Source organism: Delphinus delphis, chromosome 9 (assembly GCF_949987515.2).
Source record: "Delphinus delphis chromosome 9, mDelDel1.2, whole genome shotgun sequence".
NCBI classification, from domain to species: Eukaryota; Metazoa; Chordata; class Mammalia; order Artiodactyla; family Delphinidae; genus Delphinus; species Delphinus delphis.
Window position 1 is genome coordinate 22,233,169 of NC_082691.1, and position 21,070 is coordinate 22,254,238.

General features: G+C 35.8%; 1 protein-coding gene across 2 annotated transcripts in view; it reads left to right on the forward strand.

Moving 5' to 3' along the window:
* Window positions 1-21,070, forward strand: part of RSBN1L (round spermatid basic protein 1 like) — a 62,060-nt gene that overhangs the window by 10,800 nt on the left and 30,190 nt on the right. For both annotated transcript variants that reach the window (XM_060020313.1, XM_060020314.1), the window contains exon 2: window positions 20,775-20,891. In XM_060020313.1, coding sequence (XP_059876296.1) covers window positions 20,775-20,891 — 117 coding nt within the window. The remainder of the gene's footprint in view (window positions 1-20,774; window positions 20,892-21,070) is intronic.

The window sequence follows — 21,070 nt, forward strand, 5'->3', positions numbered from 1 at the left end:
TTTTTAATCTGAGCTTGTTTACAAAATCTGTAATGCAATTATAAATGAAAACCTTTGCTCTGTTTGGAATTTATTTAGACATAAAATTAGGTAGGAATCATAATTAATTTTGTTCCAGTAATTAGTTGTTGTTTTTTTCTTTTTTTGCGGTACGCGGGCCTCTCACTGTTGTGGCCTCTCCCGTTGCGGACCACAGGCTCCCGACGCGCAGGCTCAGCGGCCGTGGCTCACGGGCCTAGCCGCTCCACGGCATGTGGGATCTTCCCGGACCAGGGCACGAACCCGTGTCCCCTGCATCGGCAGACGGACTCTCAACCACTGCATCGCCAGGGAAGCCCCCAGTAATTAGTTTTTAATACCATTCACTGAATAGTTTTTCCTTTCCACACAGATATAGAATGCCAGCTTTTATCACATACTACTAAAAATCAAAAATTTCCCTCTTTGAAATGCAAATCAAAACTACAATGAGGTACCACCTCACACTGGTCAGAATGGCCGTCATTAAAAAGTCTACAAATAGGGACTTCCCTGGTGGTACAGTGCTTAAAAATCCGCCTGCCAGTGCAGGGCCACGGGTTCGAGCCCTGGTCCGGGAAGATCCCACATGTCGCGGAGCAACTAAGCCTGTGTGCCACAACTACTGAGCCTGCGCTCTAGAGCCTGCAAGCCACAACTACTGAAGCCCGCATGCCTAGAGCCCGTGCTCCGCAATAAGAGAAGCCACCGCAACGAGAAGCCCACGCACTGCAATGAAGAGTAGCCCCTGCTCGCTGCAACTAGAGAAAGTGTGTGCGCAGCAACGAAGACCAAACGCAGCCAAAAACAAACAAACAAACAAATTAATTAATTAATTAATTTTAAAAAGTACGAATAATAAATGCTGGAGAGGGTAAGGAGAAAAGGGAACCCTCCTGCAATGTTGATTTAATTGGGTGCAGCCACCCATGTAAATTGGTGCAGCCACTATGGAAAACAGTGTGGAGGTTCCTTAAAAAAACTAAAAATAGAGATGCTATATACTCCTAGGCATATACCTAGACAAGACTATAATTTGAAAAGACACATGCACCCCTATGTTCATAGAAGCACTGTTTACAATAGCTAAGGCTTGGAAACAACCTAAATGTCCATCAACAGATGCCAGGATAAAGAAGATGTGGTGTATATATACAGTGGAATATTACTGAGCCATTAAAAAAGAATGAAATAATGCCATTTGCAGCAACATGGATGGACCTAGAGATTATATCATAGTAATCAAAGTAAATCAGAAAGAGAAAAAAAATACTGTATGATATCACTTATATGTGGAATCTAAAATGCAACACAAATGAACATAACAAAATAGAAACAGACTCACAGACATAGAGAACAGACTTATGGTTGCCAAGGGGAAGGGGGGATGAGGGAGGGAAGATTGGGAGTTTGGGATTAGCAGATGCAAGCTATTATATATCGGATGGATAAACAAGGTCTTACTGCATAGCACAGGGAACTATATTCAATATTCTGTGATAAACCATGAGGGGAAAAGATAATGAGAAAGAATATATGTAACTGGGTCCCTTTGCTGTACAGCAGAAATTAACACAATGCTGTAAATCAACTATAGTTCAATAAAATTAAAAAAAAAAAGTTCCCTCTTGCCACTTAGTGCTCTCCCACTACTTCCATTCTGGGGGTGATCTGTTTTATGTCCCAATGGTTTTGCCTTTTTCAGAATGTCTTTTAAGTTGAACTATCTAACTTTTTTCATGTTTGGCTTCTTTCACTTAGCATGTTGCTTTTGAGTTGTTACATTAATCAGTTCATTCTTTTCTATTTCTAGTAGTAGTTCATTGTATGGAGACACCACACTTTGGTTTTTCGTTTGCCAGTTGATGGACATTTGGATTGTTTCTAGTTTTTGATAATTATTAAAAAGCCTGCTACAAACATTTACATACAAATCTTGGGATAGATATATGTTTTCATTTCTCTTCCATAAATACCTAGAAGTAGAATTGCTGGGTTGTATGGTTAAGTGCATGTTTAACTTCATAAGAAACTGTCAAACTTTTCTAAAGTGGCTGTACCATTTTTCATTCCCACTAGCCCTTTGATATTGTCAGTTTACTAAATTTTAGCCATCCTAGTGGACATGTAGTAGTATTTCATTGTGGTTTTAATTTGCAATTCCTGATGATTAGTGATGTTGAACATCTTTTCATGTGCTTATTTTCCATCCCTATCTCTCTTCTGTGCATGTCTGTTCAAACTGTCTATTATTGGGTGTTTTCTTATTATTAGGAAATTGTGAAAGTTCTCTACACTGTGAACAAGTTCCATATGAGATACGTATTTTTGCAAATATATTCTCCAATTCCTTGGCTTTTCTTTCTCTTAATATTGTCCTTTATACTTTTTCACAGCAGAAAATTTGAATTTTAATTAGGTCCACTTTATAATTTATTTCTTTTATGGTTTGTGCTTTTTGTGTCTGAATTAAGGGAGCTTTGCCTAACCCAAGGTCATATAGGTTTTCTCTTACGTTTTCTTTTAGATACTCTATAGTTTTAGGTTTTAAATTTAGGTCTGTGATGCCTTCGGAAAATTTTTGTATTTGAGTTTTGTTTTTTTGTTTGTTTGTTTGTTTCTCCAGTACGCCGGCCTCTCACTGTTGTGGCCTCTCCCGTTGCGGAGCACAGGCTCCGGACGTGCAGGCTCAGCGGCCACGCCTCACGGGCCCAGCCGCTCCGCGGCATGTGGGATCTTCCTGGACCAGGGCATGAACCCGTGTCCCCTGCATCGGCAGGCGGACTCTTAACCACTGCACCACCAGGGAAGCCCTGTATTTGAGTTTTGGATCAAGGTTCCTTTACTCTTATTTTTCCTTTTTGATTAACTTAAGAGTTATTTTGTAAAGTACCCCTTCCCCCCCCATCCCATAGAGATTTTTATTAAATATATTGATTGAATTAGGGGCAAACTGTAATTGTTACAGAATTATCTTTGTACTTAAAAGCTACATGTATATCTTTACCTATTCTTTTATATCTCTGTAAAATTTATTGATATTTAATACATATTATGAGTTTTCTTGTATTTTGTTTTATTTTGGGGAGTTTTTTTTTTCAGATTATTACTGGTATATAAGAAAGCTTTTGGTTTTTCTACATGTACTTGATAATTGGGTATATAATTTTATAACAGTGAAAGGTTATCAATTATAATCAGGAACAGGTTGAATTACAGAAACATTACTTTGTAACGTTCAGGAAGTGATTTGTTTGTGGTACATCAAGCATTGTGTTTGTCTTTAAAATCTGAGATCTCTAGTAGCAGAGTGTATAATTATTCAACTTAAACATTTTTAGTACTTAGATGCTGTGGTAGGTGTTAACAAAAATGACTAAATCAATAGTTTGCAGTCCATGCCTTCAAGTAACTTAAACAATCTAGCAGGGTACTAGAAAAAGTAGTTATAATATTTAGTACAGTAAGTTAAATACCACAAGGCAAATGGAAAGTAGTGGTGGTAGCTAGTGGGAGTGGGCGCAGGTAGATGTTAAGAATCCCTTTCTTTCTTAAGAATCCCTTTCCTCTCCCGAAGGGATGCAGGAGGAAGGAGAGGGTGTTTTGAGAGAAACTTTGAAAGACAGTGTGGTAGGATTTCAATAAAGAGTTAAAGAAGTTCTAGTTAGAGCGTTATATGAAGTGTAACATTCATGGGAACTACATAGGAAAACTGAGCTATGCAGTGTCACAGATACTGAGGCAGGAAATAATTTATAGATGTTTGATTCTCTTTATAGCTTTGACATTATATATTGCTAAGCATCTTTATTCTAGCCCTTCATCGTAGATTTTAAAATATCAGTTGTTTTTATAAGATACTCTGTTTTAACATTTCTCTGAAGTCATTGCCTGTCTTGTACATACATAACTTAGCCCAACTTCTTTGAGCATAAGAAGATTTTGTGAAGGCTGCATTAGGTATTGCTGTGTAACAAACTAACCTAAAACTTGGAGGCTTAAAACAACCACCATTTTATTGTATCTAATGATGTTCTGGGTCAGGAATTCAGCAGGATTGGCTAGGTAATTTTGCTTCATTCGGGGCTGACTGGGGTTACTCAGTGGTGTTCATTTGATGGTTAGTCTTGTCTGGTGAGTCCATGATGACTTTACTCATGTGCCTGTTGCCTGTCAGGGATGATGAGATGCTGAGCTGGTCCCCTCTCTCTCCTGTCACCTCGGTGCCTTTTTACATGATCTCCTCATCAGGATAGTAGGATTTCTTACATGGCAGAAGGAGACCAAGAGACCTGGGTGGAAACAGCAAGGCTTCTTCTAACCTAGCTTTGGAAGCTTGAAACAGTTCCTCCCTGTATACTTATTAGGGCCTTAATAGGTATATTTGTTTTGTAAAATTTTATTAAGAGCATATTCTACATTGAACTGAAATAGATAAAGCACCTATAGGAGAGTTATTTAGTGGTATTAGCCAAATACATAACTTTTAAAAATTTAGAACCTTAATTGGTTGTATGAAAAAATATAATTAGGAGTGTATAAAAAGAGCATTTGTTCCCACTTATGTTATTACATTAACCGGAAAGAACTATATGATTTACTGTTTGCATTATAGAGTATAATTTTAACTAAATAATTGTATAATGTCGACTTAAGAGGTCTAGAATGTGTCACTTTTTTTTTTTTTAAAGAGAAATTGGGGCTGGATAGTCAAGGGTCTTTTATTATGCATTTCTCTTTTAAAAAAATAAATTTATTTATTTTTAAAATTTATTTATTATTTTCGGCAGTGTTGGGTCTTCATTGCTGCATGCAGGCTTTCTCTAGTTGTGGTGAGCGGGAGTTACTCTTCGTTGCGGTGCTTGGGCTTCTCATTGCAGTGGCTTCTCTTGTTGTGGAGCACAGGCTCTAGGCACGTGGGCTGCAGTAGTTGTGTCTTGCGAGCTCTAGAGTGCAGGCTCAGGAGTTGTGGCACACGGGCTCTGTTGCTCTGCAGCATGTGGGATCTTCCCAGACCAGGGCTCGAACCCGTGTCCCCTGCATTGGCAGGCAGATTCTTAACCACTGTGCCACCAGGGAAGCTCAATATTTGTCACATTTTATATAACAACTATAGTGTAAGATTCAGTGACTAGAGTGGTTTAATTCTGTAACCTAGATACCAATTATAATATCTCACTACTTAATATCTTTGTTTTACAATATATTGAAAAAAGAAGAAGTAATTATACTTCTGCTTTAGAGGCAAATTTTTCCTGCTAGGTCAATGAAGAAAACCTGACTTGAAATCTTTTGCTATGGCAGGAGAGGGAGCCCAAACCACTCTTCCATGTTATGCCTGGCTTGGCTTTCCTATAGGTATATAAGTATTTTTGTTTTCCTGTTACTTTTCTTTTGGTGTTCTTGGGACTACTACTGCTATACTATTTTGTCACTCTATGCATGTTACTAGAGGCTTTACTAATAAAATTCTACTATTTGTTTTTAACAATAATGGCTACATTTATCAAGTGCCTTTAATATACTGGGCATGTGTTGGAAATAATGCATATGTTGCCTTTAATTCTTCTAAAAAAATCTAAAAGATAAATGCTGTTGTCTTTGACAGATGAGAATGCTGAGGCACAACACAATTCAGTAGCTTGTGTCAGTTGGTCAGTTGGTGGTAGAGCTGAAATTTGAACTTAATATGTCTAACTGCAAAGCCTGAGTTATTTCCACCGTACAGTAGACCACCTGTCCGAGGTTTCATTTTCCGTGGTTTCAGGTACTTGGGGTCAACCACCGTCTGAAAATATTAAATGGAAAATTCCAGAAATAAACAATTCATAAGTTGTAAATTGTGTGCTGTTCTGAGTAGCATGATGAAATCTTGCACTATCCTGCTCCATCCCTCCCAGTTAGTTAATCATGCCTTTGCCCAGCACATCCACACACTGCATGCGCTACCCACCTGTTAGTCACTTAGCAGCCATCTCAGTTATCAGATCTACCGTCATATTCATGTACCCTTATTTTACTTAATAATGGCCCCAAAGCATAAGAGTAGTGATGCTGGCAATTTGAATATTCTCTTGCTGTACCTAATTTATAAATTAAACTTTATCGTATGTATTGTAGGAAAAACATAGTATACATAGGGTTCAGTGCTATTTGTGATTTCAGGCATCCAACTGGTTTTAGAATATATCCCCCCAGGGTAAGGGGAGACTACTGAATTACAATCCATTTAAAGTTTCTTCATCTCCAGCTGTCTTAAACTGTCCCATTTTCAACATTTTGTCCCTTTTTTTTCTTTTCTTTGCTTTTGGCCTCTAATATGTTAGCCAAAGCAACCTGCCTATTCCTTTTTTTGATTTCTTTCTTTTTTTTTTTGGCCTATTCCTGAGTAGTAGGAAACATAAGAATTGTACAGTTTGAACTTCCTCTTCATATCTTGAGGCAGAACCATTTTTTGCACTGCTGTACAAAACATAGAATGTTGTTACTGTATGAGTCATTGTACTATTTCCCCGTTATAAAAAAAAAAAAGAAACATAGAATTAAGGAATACTAGAAAAGAGGGAGTCTTCAGAGGTCAGTTATTATTGCCCCTGATTATATAAGCACAAGCAGCAGAAGCTCCATGACACCCCCTCATTTCAGCAGTTCACAAGTCCTTGTGTTCTTAGTCGACTGGGTCTGCATAAGTCTTTCAAATCTCGGGGTTCTTAGTGTATCAGTTTTTACAGTTATGTCCATAAGGACAATTCACCCTGATTTCAGCAGTTTCCCTCTGTGTGGATGGGTAAACAACTCCAGAGGAGGAGTCAGGTGTTTTAAATACCATCTGCCTCATGCCTGTCAGATCTCAGCCATCCCTTAAATAGGAAGGAAAAGTTTTCTTCTTTTCCTTCCAAGTTTCTGTAGCCTGTTTATACATTATTTCTTCCCCTATCGTACAACTCTATTTACTGGGCAAGACTTGATGCAGAAGAGCCAGAAGTAGTGCTTATATATGTGCAGGTTATGAGTTAGAAACTGTCTCTTATTTTTAAATATCAAAAAACATTCATGGTAAATAATTCTCTTTATAGTTACTGGTTTTCTTTCCTAATGTGTGGTAGAAGAGTTTTTAACTAGAAACAAGGGGACCTGATTAGGAGTTGTCCTGGTTCTGCCATTTAGTGTCTGTTCCTGGGAAAATTTGTTAAGTGCACTGAGACCCAACTTTTTGCTCTGTAAAATGAGGATAGTAGGTGAGATTTCTAAGTTGTTCCTATGAAAAAACAAATTCTGTGGAAACTTTTCTGACAACTGCCCCACTCCAACACTATCTTATTCTTCTCTTGTTGTATCTCCACTATACCCTGCTTATTTCTAGAGTTTTATAAAAGAATTTATGTACTTTCTTATATTGCATTATGATTTCTCTAATTTGTCCTGTACTTCTTTCTTATGTGGATTCAACAAGTACTTACTGCCTGCTGTACACTTGGCACTGTGGGGGGAATGCAAGGAGGAAAGCTATTTATATTTCTCTTTTTTTGAAAGGAGCATTTTTAAAATTAATTTATGGCTGCGTTGGGTCTTCATTGCTGCACATGGGCTTTCTTTAGTTGTGTCGAGTGGGAGCTTCTCATTGCGGTGGCTTCTCTTGTTCCAAGCACGGGCTCTAGGTGCGTTGGCTAAAGTAGTTGTGGCTCGCGGGCTTAGTTGCTCTGCAGCATGCGGGATCTTCCCGGACCAGGGCTCGAACCCGTGTCCCCTGCAGTGGCAGGCAGACTTCCAACCACTGGGCCACCAGGGAAGCCCTATTTATATTTCTTGCTTTTAGAGTATTTATAATTTAATTGGAGAGATAATTAGCTGCCGTGTAAGCAAGGCTCTGTATTGTTACTCATCTTGTTTCTTTTTTCTGCATATTGACCTTTTTTTTTTGTCTTCTGTGACTGCTGACACTTTAGATGCTTATCACTAGCAACTTGTTTGTATTTACTTGAACCATTTTCTTCTTTTTCCCCTGGAAACTGCATTCATATTGAACATCATTTATATGCAAAACACTCTTCTAGGTTCTGTAGAAGATAACAAAGATGAGTAAGATATGATAACTACAAAAGAGTTTATAATCCAGTAGGGCAGATGGAACAGCTACACAATCAGAATTCAAATCATAAGAGAGAGAGGCAGTGTTGTAGGGATCTAGGAGTGCTTAATGAAAGAAGCTGAATTTCACCTAGATCTTTCAGGATGTATAGGATTTTGGTAGGCAGAGTTGGGATGGGCAAGACATTCCAGCTCAATGGTATTAGCAAAAATACTGGAGTAAGACATTTGAATAATAATGAATCAAACATTCTGGAATTTTGTGTATGTATACATGTGGATGAGTAGTAGAAGAAATTATTAAAAGATAAGGTGAGTCTTGACTAAGATTCTTGAATGGCATACTATGGGAATTTTCTTTTTTTGGTAGGGTTTGTTTGTTTAAAGCAGAGGAGAGTGCCATGATAAACTATACTTTCAAGGAATATTTGGTCACTCTATGCTTAGTGGACTGGTGGGGAGGAGAGAAACTCTAGGTAGGAAGATCACTTTTTTTCAAAAGGTATTGAATCAATGGTGGTGGTAGCTATGGAAAGCGAAAGGAAGATAGACATATTTTAATGGAAAAATAGACTGAACTGAGCAGGTGACTTAATGTTATGGGGAAATGGAAGAAGGAAGTATTATAAAGGTTTTTGAGAATTTTTTGAATTTTAATGTTAGGATGTTGTGCCATTAACATAAAGAGAGAATTAAAAGGAGAGCTTGAACCTTAGTTATATGATAAAGATGATGATTTTGGTGTTAACTGTTTCTTACGGGGATGAAGGTGTGGAACTTGGTAGAAGGGTTGGGTTGAGAGATTAGTTTGGGGATTCATTTGCCTAAAGTTATAGTTTAAATCATAGGATTGCATTTTTAGAGGAAATAGAAAGAAGAGAGGAAGCATGCCTAGGGTATACCCTAGGGGAATGTGCAGGTTTGGGAAGATAAATTGTGAGTTATTGAGTAGTCATGTAGGATAGTGCAGTTTCACTGCAACTTAGGGAGAATTTTGAGTTGGAGGTCAATAATGTCTGTTGCACTAAGGACTGAGAAAAAAGGGCTGAGAAAACATTGGATTTGGTGGTCTTGATTAGCTTTGTTGGGGGAGGAGGTGTGATAAGTGTCTTCTTTCCCCATCCACTGTATGTGCAGTCCTTTCTCTTTTTATTGTATCCTTCATCTTTTTTTTTCCGTTGATGTTCTTATTTTTGTAATTTACTTTCCCTTCTGCCTCCCCACTTCAATTCTGTATCACTTCTCTTATTCTCCTGCTTCCTGCTTGTTCTCAGATCTATTTCCAGCTATACTTATTCGTGGGTGGGGAAGGATAATAGAGGAGGATATCAGTGTTGTTGCTAGACCGATCAGTTTCATGGACTGCATTATTGCAGCGTGAATTACGGCACATATAACAAAGCAAGTAAAACTGTGATCACATGAAGCCTATTTGAGGTTGGGCTACACGAATGTATTGCAGCTGAAAGCTTTAGCATGAAATTCTACCAACATTTCTTAAGAACTGCCAATGTGGATTTTTATGACACTTATATTTAAAAAAAAAAAAAAAATCTGAGGACTTCCCTGTGGTCCAGTGGCTAAGACTCTGTGCTCCCAACGCAGGGGGCCCGGGTTCAATCCCTGGTCAGGAACTAGATCCCTCATGCCACAACTAAGAGTTCACATGCAAGTAAAGATCCCGCATACCACAGCTGAAGATCCCACATGACACAAGGAAGATCTCTCACGAGGCAACGAAGAGCCTGTGTGCTGCAACCAAATACCCGGGCGGCCAAATAAATAAATAAATAAAAATAAATATTAAAAAAAACCTAATGAGCCTGTATGAATATCCCTCTTTATAACAAAATCTGTGGTTTAATAAGTCTTAATATTGTGTGGGATTTCTATCTTTCTCTTAAAAACTATTAAATCTAACAAATGTATATATGTATACATATTCATATATGTATACAATTATAATTGTGTTATATTTTCTTTTTTTCTTTTGTTCTTCTCTTTTTAAATTATAACATAACCTTGAGGTAATGTATGTAAAGTGAGGCAGAAATGCATTTGAATAGTTGTAAATGAAGGGAGGACTTGGGAAAAAGTAAGATTATTTGTGTGTGTTTGTTACTTTCTAGTATATTAATTCAGTGTTTTATTTTGAAGTGTTTTTTACTCATCTCTTTCCTTCTAATATGGCTTAAGTGATTCTAATTCTTTCTTAAAAAAATATTTGTCTGAAAATAATTGTCAGTTCTTTCAGGGAGAAGATTTAGGCTAACAACTTATTTATACATGTAATACATAAATATGTATCCCTTTCTGTTGCAGAAATTTTAAATAATTTAAAAGTACATGAAATAGGAACCAAGAGCTCCCTTTGTTCCTTAGGTGTTTGTGTCTGTCCTTCCAGACCTTTTGCTATGCATTTACATACATACATGTTTACATATATACACTCACAGAAAAGAATATTCAGTTTATTTTTTAAAACCTAAATATCCTATATGCATTTTTCTGTAACTTGTACTTTTTAACTTAACAGTGTGTCTTGGAGCTCTGTCCATTAGTGTTAAATTTATATACACATGTACAGTATGTGTCTGTGTGTATGTTTTTCTTTTAATTAACTACATTTTGCCTTTATAAATTTATATAAAGTATAGATTTCAGTAAGCTTTTAATTTTAGAATAGTTTTAGATTTACAGAAAAGTTGGGAACTTTGTACAGAGTTCCCATATATGCTATACTCACTTTCTCCTATTATTAAAAATCTTAAATTTGTATAGTATATTTGCCACACTTAATGAACCAGTATTGATATATTATCATTAACTAAAGTCCATATTTTATTCACATTTCCTTAGTTTTTACCTAATTTCCCTTTTCCGTTCTAGGATCCTATTGAGGATAACACATTTTAAATTAATTAATTAATTAATTTTTGCTCTGTAGAGTTTTATTTTTTAATTTAATTTTTTTCAGTTATACATACACATGTATCTATTCTTTTTCAAATTCTTTTCCCATTTAGGTTATTACAGAGTACTGAGCAGAGTTCCCTGTGCTATACAGTAGGTCCTTGTTGGTTATTTATTCTAAATATAGCAGTGTGTACGTGACAATGTCAAATTCCCAGTCTTTCCCCTTCCCACCCTCCCTCGCTGGTAACCATAAGTTCCTTCTCTAAGTCTATGAGTCTGTTTCTGTTTTGTAAATAAGTTCATTTGTATCATGTTTTTAGATTCCGCATATAAGCAGTGTCATACGATATTTGTCTTTCTCTGTCTGACTTACTTCACTTAGCATGATAATCTCCAGGTCCACCCATGTTGCTGCAAATGGCATTAATTTATTCTTTTTAATGGCTGAGTAATATTCCATAGTATATATGTACCACATCTTCTTTATCCATTCATCTATTGATGGACATTTAGTTTGCTTCCATGACTTGGCTATTGTAAACAGCGCTGCAGTGAACATTGGGGTGCATGAGGATACCACATTATATTTAGTCATCATGTCTGTTTAGGCTCTTCTTGGCTATGGTAGTTTCTTAGAATTTTCTTGCTTTAGATGACCTTGACAGTTTGAGGAATACTCGTCAGGTATTTTGTAAAATGTCCCTCAATTGGGATTTGTCTAATGTTTTTCTCATGATTAGACTGGGGTTATGGGTATTTGGGAGGAAGACCATGGCTTTGTAAATTTTTAAAATAAAATTTAATTTAAAAAATAAAATAATACTGAAAGGTTTATAGTGAAAAATGGCCATAACACTCTCCATTCCTGTCTCCAGCCCCCTGTCCAGCTGTAACTCTTTTTTTTTTAAAAAATAAATTTATTTATTTATTTTTGGCTGCATTGGGTCGTTGTTGCTGTGCGTGGGCTTTCTCTGGTTGCGACGAGCGGTGGCTGCTCTTCTTTGTGGTGCACAGGCTTTTCATTGCCGTGGCTCCTCTTATTGTGGAGCATGGCCTCTAGGCGCACGGGCTTCAGTAGTTGTGGCACGTGGGCTCAGTAGTTGACTTGCGGGCTCTAGAGCTCAGGCTCAGTAGTTGTGGTGCATGGGCTTAGTTGCTCCATGGCATGTGGGATCTTCCGTACCAGGGCTCGAACCCATGTCTCCAGCACTGGCAGGAGGATTCTTAACCAGTGCACCACCAGGGAAGCCCTGTAACTCTTTTTTAAAAAATTTATTTTATTGAAGTATAGTTGATTTACAATGTTGTGTTAATTTCTGCTGTACAGCTAAGTGATTCAGGTATACATAAATATATACATATATATATTATTTTTCACATTCTTTTCCATTATAGTTTTTTACAGGGTATTGAATATACTTCCCTGTGCTATACAGTAGGACCTTGTTGTTTATCCATTCTATTTATAATAATTTGCATCTGCTAATCCAAACTCCCTATCCATCCCTCCCCCGTCTGTAATTCTTAATTCTCATCTCCTTTTAATTCCAAATTTCTAAATAAAATGCTCATTTTGCCTTTTATTTTTGAATCAATCAGTTTTAGACGTATATTGCATTCTTGTTAAGATAAATAAGAATTTAGCACTTTAAAATTTAGCTTCTTTCCTATCTCTGATAATTTCATAAACCTTAGTTGAAGCAATAATCAGGGCTTATTGTGACTTTGCAAATACTGTTCAGTGCAGATCAGAGATCCTTTTCTCTATGGCTTTCTTGGTTTTCATGTAGCTAAAAATTGCCTCTCTTTTTCATTTACATATATACTTATTGCTTCATTTTCTGTCTTATTCTCTGTTGTGTGATAAGAGGTAATCTGGCAATTCCCCTTTATTCCTGGGGGGCCTTGTTTCTGCAGTTCTCCATTCCTGTGTTTCGACCTGAACTGTTACCCTTTAAGCCAGCTACATAGCTTTCATACTGATATTTTCTTGTGTTGCTCTCCTGTGCTCTGGGTCCCTTGTTTCCTGGGTCTCATGTCTTCTTCCTTCTTTGTTTACTCCTTTTACTTAGCATGCCCTCATGTAACTTCCTCAGAAAGGATGCATGTGTGGTAAAAATTTTGAACTTTTGCTTGTCTGAAAATGTCTTCCATCATGCTTGATTGATAGTTTGGCAGATTTTAGAATTCTGGGTTAAAAAATATTTTCATTACGAATTTTGAAGTTACTGCTGTATTACTTTCTAGCGTCTACTGTTGCATTGACGGAGTCCAGTTCCACACTGTTACCTGATCTTTTATATGCGATCTTTTTTTTTTTTTTCCGCTTCTTCTGGAGGCTTTTAAGATCTTTTCTTTATCCCCAGTGTACTGAAATTTCATGAGGGTGTGCCTGGTGTGTTTGGGGCCAGAGGGGCTACAGTGGTGAAGTCCATTCTTTGTACTCATGCCTTGAAGAATCTTCATTCTGGAGACTGATCTTTTATGGGAAATATTTATTTATTTATTTATTTATTTATTTATTTATTTATATTTTTCTTCCTTATGCAATTGGTTTCTTTTTCTGAAATTTCAGTTAATTTGATATTAGATCTCCTGAATAGATCCTTTGTGTTGCCTTATTTTTTGCTATTTTTCACTTCTTTGTCTTGTTGCTCTGATTTTTGGAAGATTATCTAAACTTTATCTCTTCCAACCTTTTAATTAAGGCTTTCTGTTTTGCTACTGTCTTTTTAATTTTTAAAAATTCTTGTTTTTTAAATTTCCTGATTCAGTTCAGCTTGAGTATTTTAGGGAAGTACAATCAGCTTGTCTTTGCCTTGCCTAGGGTACCTGAGCCTTGAGGCCTGTTCAGTTCCTCCAGAAAATGAAAGTTTCAGTGTTTGTCTTAAAGGGTGAGATTGAAATGATCACTTGAATGTTTGGGGTGAGGGTGGGAGAACTGGGAAGTCCAACTCTTTCTTATATAAACTTATAAACAATTTCCCTTGTTTTAAGATCCCTGTATGTGCGTATGTGTGTGTGTATATATACATATACAGACGTATATACATAAATGTGTGTATATGTGTGTGTGTTTATATATATACACACAGTATACATATATATGTCAGATTTGGGATCCTTTTATAGATTTACATTTATCAACTTGCAGTTTTCGTCTAACGTATCATGAACATTTCCCCCATGATGTTAACTGTTATTTAAACATGATTTTTAATGGCTTCATAATTTTCCATTTCTGAATATAACCAAATTTATCTAACCAATCTCCATTATTAAACATTTGTTATTTACAATTTTTCACTGTTAAAAATAATGTGGGATGAAGACCCTTGTATGTGTATTTTTGTGCAGGCTTGGTTTTCTTTTTATTAATCTTAGTTGTGGAATTGTGGGATCAAAGGAATGATGAGTTTTAATATTTTTCCAACATACTGTTAAATTGCTCTCCAGTAAAGACTATCAGTTTACGCTCATCACTGTGTAGAAGTGCCTATTTCGCTTCACCTTTGCCAAGCAGCACTGGTTACTGTTATTTTTAAGAAAAATGGTCTTTTTAAAAATTTTGTGTCCATGTAAGATGATGGATATTCACTAAACTTACTGTGGTAATCAGTTCATCCTGTATGTAAGTCAGATCATTATGCTGTATACACGTTAAGCTTATTCAGTGCTGTTTGTCAGTGATATCTCAATAAAAATGGTCAATTTGATAGGTGAAGAAATGATTTCATGTTATTTTAATTGAGCTTTTCTTCATGTTTGACATTAGCATTCTTTGAAATTTGCTTGTTTTGTGTCCTTTGTATCTTTTCCTATTTTCTTTTTAAAATTTTATTTTTCTATTTTTAATTTTTTTGGTGGTAAATTGTGAAAGTTTTTTATATAAAAAGAATTCTGCATAAAAAAGAAATCAGCCCACTGTCTTTTGGGGAAAATTATTTGTCTTTATTGAGACTTACCCAGAAAAATTTTGGATCCCTACTGTTATTGGAGGAATAGCTGTATTAAATCTTAGAACTGTTTGTCAGAAATGACCAGGTCAGTTAGAAAAGGGATATACATTTGAAGAACTACTACTGAAAGACTTTCAGGACTAAGAATTCCCTTCCTTGCCATGGAAAAGAAGGAAGGATTAACAAAGATCAACTTAGAGCACCTTATTGGAGAGAAAGTCATGATGTACTGTAGAAAATAACAGTAATTTCTCACTTTTATTACAGGACTCGTTTCATGCATTGAACAAGCATTTATTGAGGGAGAGCCTTCTCTACCCTCAAGGAATGTACACTGGTGGGGTTAGGAATGATGCTAAGAAGAAAGATATGTTTGTAACTGACTAGAATACGGTGTGATATAGAGAACCTGCTTGCTGTATTATAGCACAATGGACCTGGTCTAGTTTCTTAGCACAGAACAAATGAGAATGAGCCTATCAGTGACTGCCAGAAGTTAGAGCTGTCACGTCTTTTACCTGGAGTGATAAGAGACAGGTGAGACAATAAAAATGAAATGATTCTCAGCTGCTATTTAGTTTTGAACAGTTAATTTTTTCTTCTGTTTTTGAGGTCACTATGAGGATGACAGTGAGAGTTAAAATTTTTGTCAAAATGAAAAGAGTACATTATATTTCTTATATTTTTGAAAGCAGGGATGTATACAGTACATTTTTTAAAGTAATTAGAACTGTTAAAAAATGGGTGGCAATCTCCTGTTATCTGGAAATCTGTGAATTAATTCTGAAGATTTCAGATGAATGGTTTGTTGATGTATTATTTGATCAGTCTCTTAAAAGTATTTACAAAGCTTTTTATGTTTTGCTTTCTTACTGGAGCAGTTCATATAATACTTGTGTGTGTTTTTCATCCCTACATTATTATAATGACATTAATACTTGTGGAGACAAGTGAATTTTATTATAATCAGATGAAAACATTTATTTTGTTATTTAAGAACTGGTTTCCAAAGTGGTACTTATAATAAAAATCAACTGATACCTTGTCGATTTTAAGATTCTTTAGTGCAGCACTATTACTCATTTTTATCTCATACACGTAAATGCTTAATAGAAATGTATTGGGTGAGTGAAATACATGTTACATTGATGCATATGTGGCATATACTGCTAAATCATAAGTTGACCATATGTTTGAAAATCCCATTTATATTTTGTTTGAAATTACTTTCATCAGCTTTCTTTTTTATATCTTAACTTCTACGTATAAGGTATGTCTTTAGCCCATGTGTGTTTTTCCACATATATAATTTAAAGTATGTTGTGAGTTGATAATGACTTATTTATTCCTTCTCTTTCCCTCCATTCTTAGATTCCTTTTGCATCTTTAAATTCAAATCATATCATGGGTCTCTTAGCATCTGTGTTCCGTCTGTCCCCATCCCCCTTTGTATTTTCAAATAAAAAGTGTCCTTATGTTAAATTGGGCTTTTCAAAACAGATAATTTGTTGTTCTTATGGTGGAATAATTCTCACTTTTATTCTAAGAATTGTGATGGGAAGATGAGCTAGAAATTCTTTCCAAGCCTTAGATTAAATCATGAAGGATAAAACGGTACAAATTCATGGTCATGAAAAGAAGTAAAAACTAAGAATGACACTTGTTAAAGAACAATGTATAACTGTAAACTTGATGCCAGGGAGTCTTTTCCTTGTGAAAAGACCTCGAAGTGGCTTTTATAAATATGAATGCATGACAGTGTGGTAGCAGCAGACTTGAGGTTTTATAGACAGTGAGGTTCTGACTTGTTATGGCCCCAACTAGAGAGCATGCGTGCCACAAACTACAGAGCCTATGCGCTCTGGAGCTCCGGTGCCATAACTAGAGAGAGAAAACCCTTCAGGCCACAACTAGAGAGAAACCCACGTGCCGCAACTAAGACCCGACGCAGCCAAAAAATATAAAGTCTTTATTTAAAAAAAAGATAAAGAAATGCTTTTCTACTATGTATATATAGACTGATTTGTTTTTGCTTCCTTTGCTTTGAAGGTTTTGGGTGTAGTATAGGGTAGGAGGTAAATGCAGTTATGTTGTCAGTCACTCTTATAGTCTTGACTGTGCCACTGTTTTTGTTTCCATAGGTGTTTTTTGTATAATGACTTCACACCTTCAACTTATTTTTACTTGAACTATTTAATACCATACTTAAAGGCATATTTCAAAACCCCTTTTCCTGTATTACAAAACTAATATGCTCCTATTGCAGAAACTTAGAAACTTTTTGCCACTTAAAAGTAATGGCTTACAAAAAGAAATGAAATTGAGTTATTTGTAGTGAGGGGGATGGACCTAGAGTCTGTCCTACAGAGTGAAGTAAGTCAGAAAGAGAAAAACAAATACTGTATGCTAACACATATATATGGCATCTAAAAAAAAAAAGGTTCTGAAGAACCTAGAGGCAGGACAGGAATAAAGACGCAGACATAGAGAATGGACTTGAGGACACGGGGACGGGGAAGGATAAGCTGGGACGAAGTGAGAGAGTGGCATTGACATATATACATTACCAAATGTAAAATAGATAGCTAGTGGGAAGCAGCCGCATAGCACAGAGAGATCAGCTCTGTGCTTTGTGACCACCTAGAGGGGTGGGATAGGGAGGGTGGGAGGGAGATGCAAGAGGGAGGGTATATGGGGATATATGTATATGTATAGCTGATTCACTTTGTTATACAGCAGAAACTAACATACCATTGTAAAGCAATTATACTCCAATAAAGATGTTAAAAAAATAAAAGTAATGGCTTTTAATGATTTGCAGTATTATCTTTCAGTCTGTTTTCTGAATGTGTATATTAATCATAAATTTTAAAAAATTGTGATGTGTAGAGGCAGGAGGTATATATGAGAAATCTCTGTCTTCTGTTCCATTTTGCTGGGAACCTAAAACTACTCTAAAAAATAAAGTCTATAATGTCTATAAATAAGTATATTTATAAATAAAGTCTATAAAAATTGGGTCATATTATATTATAGTTTTATTTCCTGAGAAACTAGTTTAATTTTATTCTGAAAAAAATTTGTTTTGTGACTGTGATGGTTTATAGTGTATCATATTCTTTATATATGTCATTAAAATTCTGTAGTTATTTTAATCTGTGGGGTTGGAAGTCAGGATCGTGGTTACCCTTAGCAGTGCTGCATAATAAAGACTGGAAGGGGGTACCTGAGATGGGTTCCGGGTGCTGTTCATTTTTGTGAAAATTGAACTGTATACTTACGTGCTTTTTTCTGTATGTATATTATACTTTAATAAACTTTTAAAAGTTTAATAATTATTGAAATAATACTTTTAGGTTAATAAGATTAATAGGGAAAAGAAATGCTGAGACATTTCAGATGACTCTTTTCTTCAGTTGTGGTTAATAATATATAACTAGTTCATTTAAAAATGTGTACTTAGGCAATATTAACTTATATATGTGTCTGAGCCCCAGCTATTTGTACTGACATTTTATGGCTGGATGACAGCCTATGACATGTTTTCAAGGACTTTAAAACAGCAAAAAGTAAGAGTAGTGAGCCAATCTGAAGTGTGAGAACAGCTTAATCTATTCTAGAATTTTAGAATAAGTTGTATATGAACATATGAGGACTTTATCTAGCTTTTTCATCTCTGTGTCCCTAACTTTTTCTTATACTCAGCAATGTGTATTTGTTAAGTCAGTGAATCCCTGTTTTAGTTTGCTCAGCCATCAACTGTCCTCTCATCTGCTTTGAGTATTATCACTTTAAAAAAAGCACTTTGTCAGTTTGATAGGTGAAAATATCTTGTTTGAATTTGTGTTTTTTAAATTAATAAGTTTTAAAATGTTTATTAAATACATAGATTTAACTTTTTTGAGAATTATCTAGTTAAGTAGTTTGGAGAGTCGTTCAGTACGGTAGCCCCTAGACTCGTGGCTTTTTTTTTTTTTTAATTAATTAATTAATTTAATTTTTGGCTGCTTTGGGCCTTTGTTGCTGCATGCGGGCTTTCTCTAGTTGTAGCGAGCGGGGGCTGCTCTTCATTGTGGTGTGCGGGTTTCTCATTGCGGTGGCTTCTCTTGTTGTGGAGCATGGGCTCTAGGCGAGCGGGCTTCAGTAGTTGTGGCACGTGGGCTCAGTAGTTGTGGCTTGCCAGCTCTAGAGCGCAGGCTCAGTAGCTGTGGCGCATGGGCTTAGTTGATCCGCGGCATGTGGGATCTTCCCGGATCAGGGCTCGAACCCATGTCTCCTGCATTGGCAGGTGGATTCTTAACCACTGTGCCACCAGGGAAGTCCTCTTGTGGCTTTTGAACAATTAAAGTTGAGCTACTTTGAATTGAAATGTGCCATAAGTGTAAAATATAGACTGGAATTTGAAATCTTATTATGAAAAAAGGAATGTAAAATATCTCAGTAAGTTTTTAGTATTGGTTCCATGTTGAAATGATGTTTTAGATATATTGGCTAAATAAAATATTATTAAAATTAATTTCACTAGTTTTGTTTTGTTTCTAATGTGACTACTAGAAAATTTAAATTTACGTATGTGGTAACCATTATATTTCTGTTTGCAGAGCTGATCAAGACAGTAATCTAAACATTAGGTGACTAGGACCTGAACTTAGGGTAGTATTTATAGAAAGAGAAGTAAGGAGGGATTTTAAGAAATTATGCAATTGGCATATATGTTATATAATCTTGGGTGTTACATTACAGGCTTTTTGCAGTTCTGTGTGTTTCCATCATAGCTTTGTAACCAGTAGTAAGCTTTTTGAAGACAAGGATTTTATCACTATTTTAAAATTCTCCTCTGCATTTCGTCTTTTGCTGGGTGCATAGGAGCTTGATTGAACAACAATAATTAAAAGGACATCGAGGGCTTCCCTGGTGGCGGAGTGGTTGAGAGTCCGCCTGCCGATGCAGGGGACACGGGTTCGTGCCCAGGTCCGGGAAGATCCCACATGCCACGGAGCGGCTAGGCCCGTGAGCCATGGCCGCTGAGCCTGCGCGTCCGGAGCCTGTGCTCCGCAACGGGAGAGGCCACAACAGTGAAAGGCCCGCGTACCGCAACAAAAAAACAAAAAAAAAGAACATCGAATAATTTTATATACACAAAGTTTGAATTTTTAGAATGCAGGTCAATGATTCTTAGAGTTCCTATACCCTTTATTTTAATATCATAATATCACCAGTTAGCCATGTCAGTCATATCTTTTTTAAAAGGTGCAAGTATAAGGGAACTAACATCTAGTCTTATATATATATACCAGGCTCTGGGTAGTCATTTTATATCTTTCTTCATTTAGTCCTTGTAGTAACCCATGAGAAAGATATCAACCATTATTTTACATATTAGAATATTGAGAATGACTATTTTTTCCAGTGTTATGTTAACCAATCCAGATATGCCCAGCTTCAAAATTAGCCCCTTTTCCGTTGTAGTTTACTCTCTCGATTAAAGTTAGCCACTTACTTTAAGTGATTTGAAGTTAGTTTGTTGTTGTATTGGACATGAAGTATGTGAAGAATAATCTTTAGAATAAAATGTGTAGTGATAAATTTTGATAGTTTATGATGTATTATATATTCCAGTGTTCAATATATGAAAGGAAATTTATAAATAACTAAAACCTTAGAGAAAGAAAAAAAAGCATGTTTGTTTTTCATTCTAATTTTCTTGGTGTGTTGTAATTCTAGAAATTTCACTGTAGTTCATGAAAAAAATAAAATTTTAAAATAGTTTTAAATATTTATTTTGTCTTTTAGATAAAATCAAAGACAAAATTAAAGAAAGGGATAAAGAAAAGGAAAGAGAAAAAAAGAAGCATAAAATAATGAATGAGATCAAGAAAGAAAATGGAGAAGTAAAGATTTTGCTGAAAAGTAAGTTTATATTAAGTGATTTCAGTTGTACTGTGTTACATTGTTCAGTATATATGTATTGGCTTAGTGATTAAAGTAAGAAATGTTATTTGGTGCTGAATTTTGCTGGGAATAAACATTTGTGGTCAGACTATGAAAGGTAAATATAATAGTGGGATTTTCTAATCTGTGTAGTAATA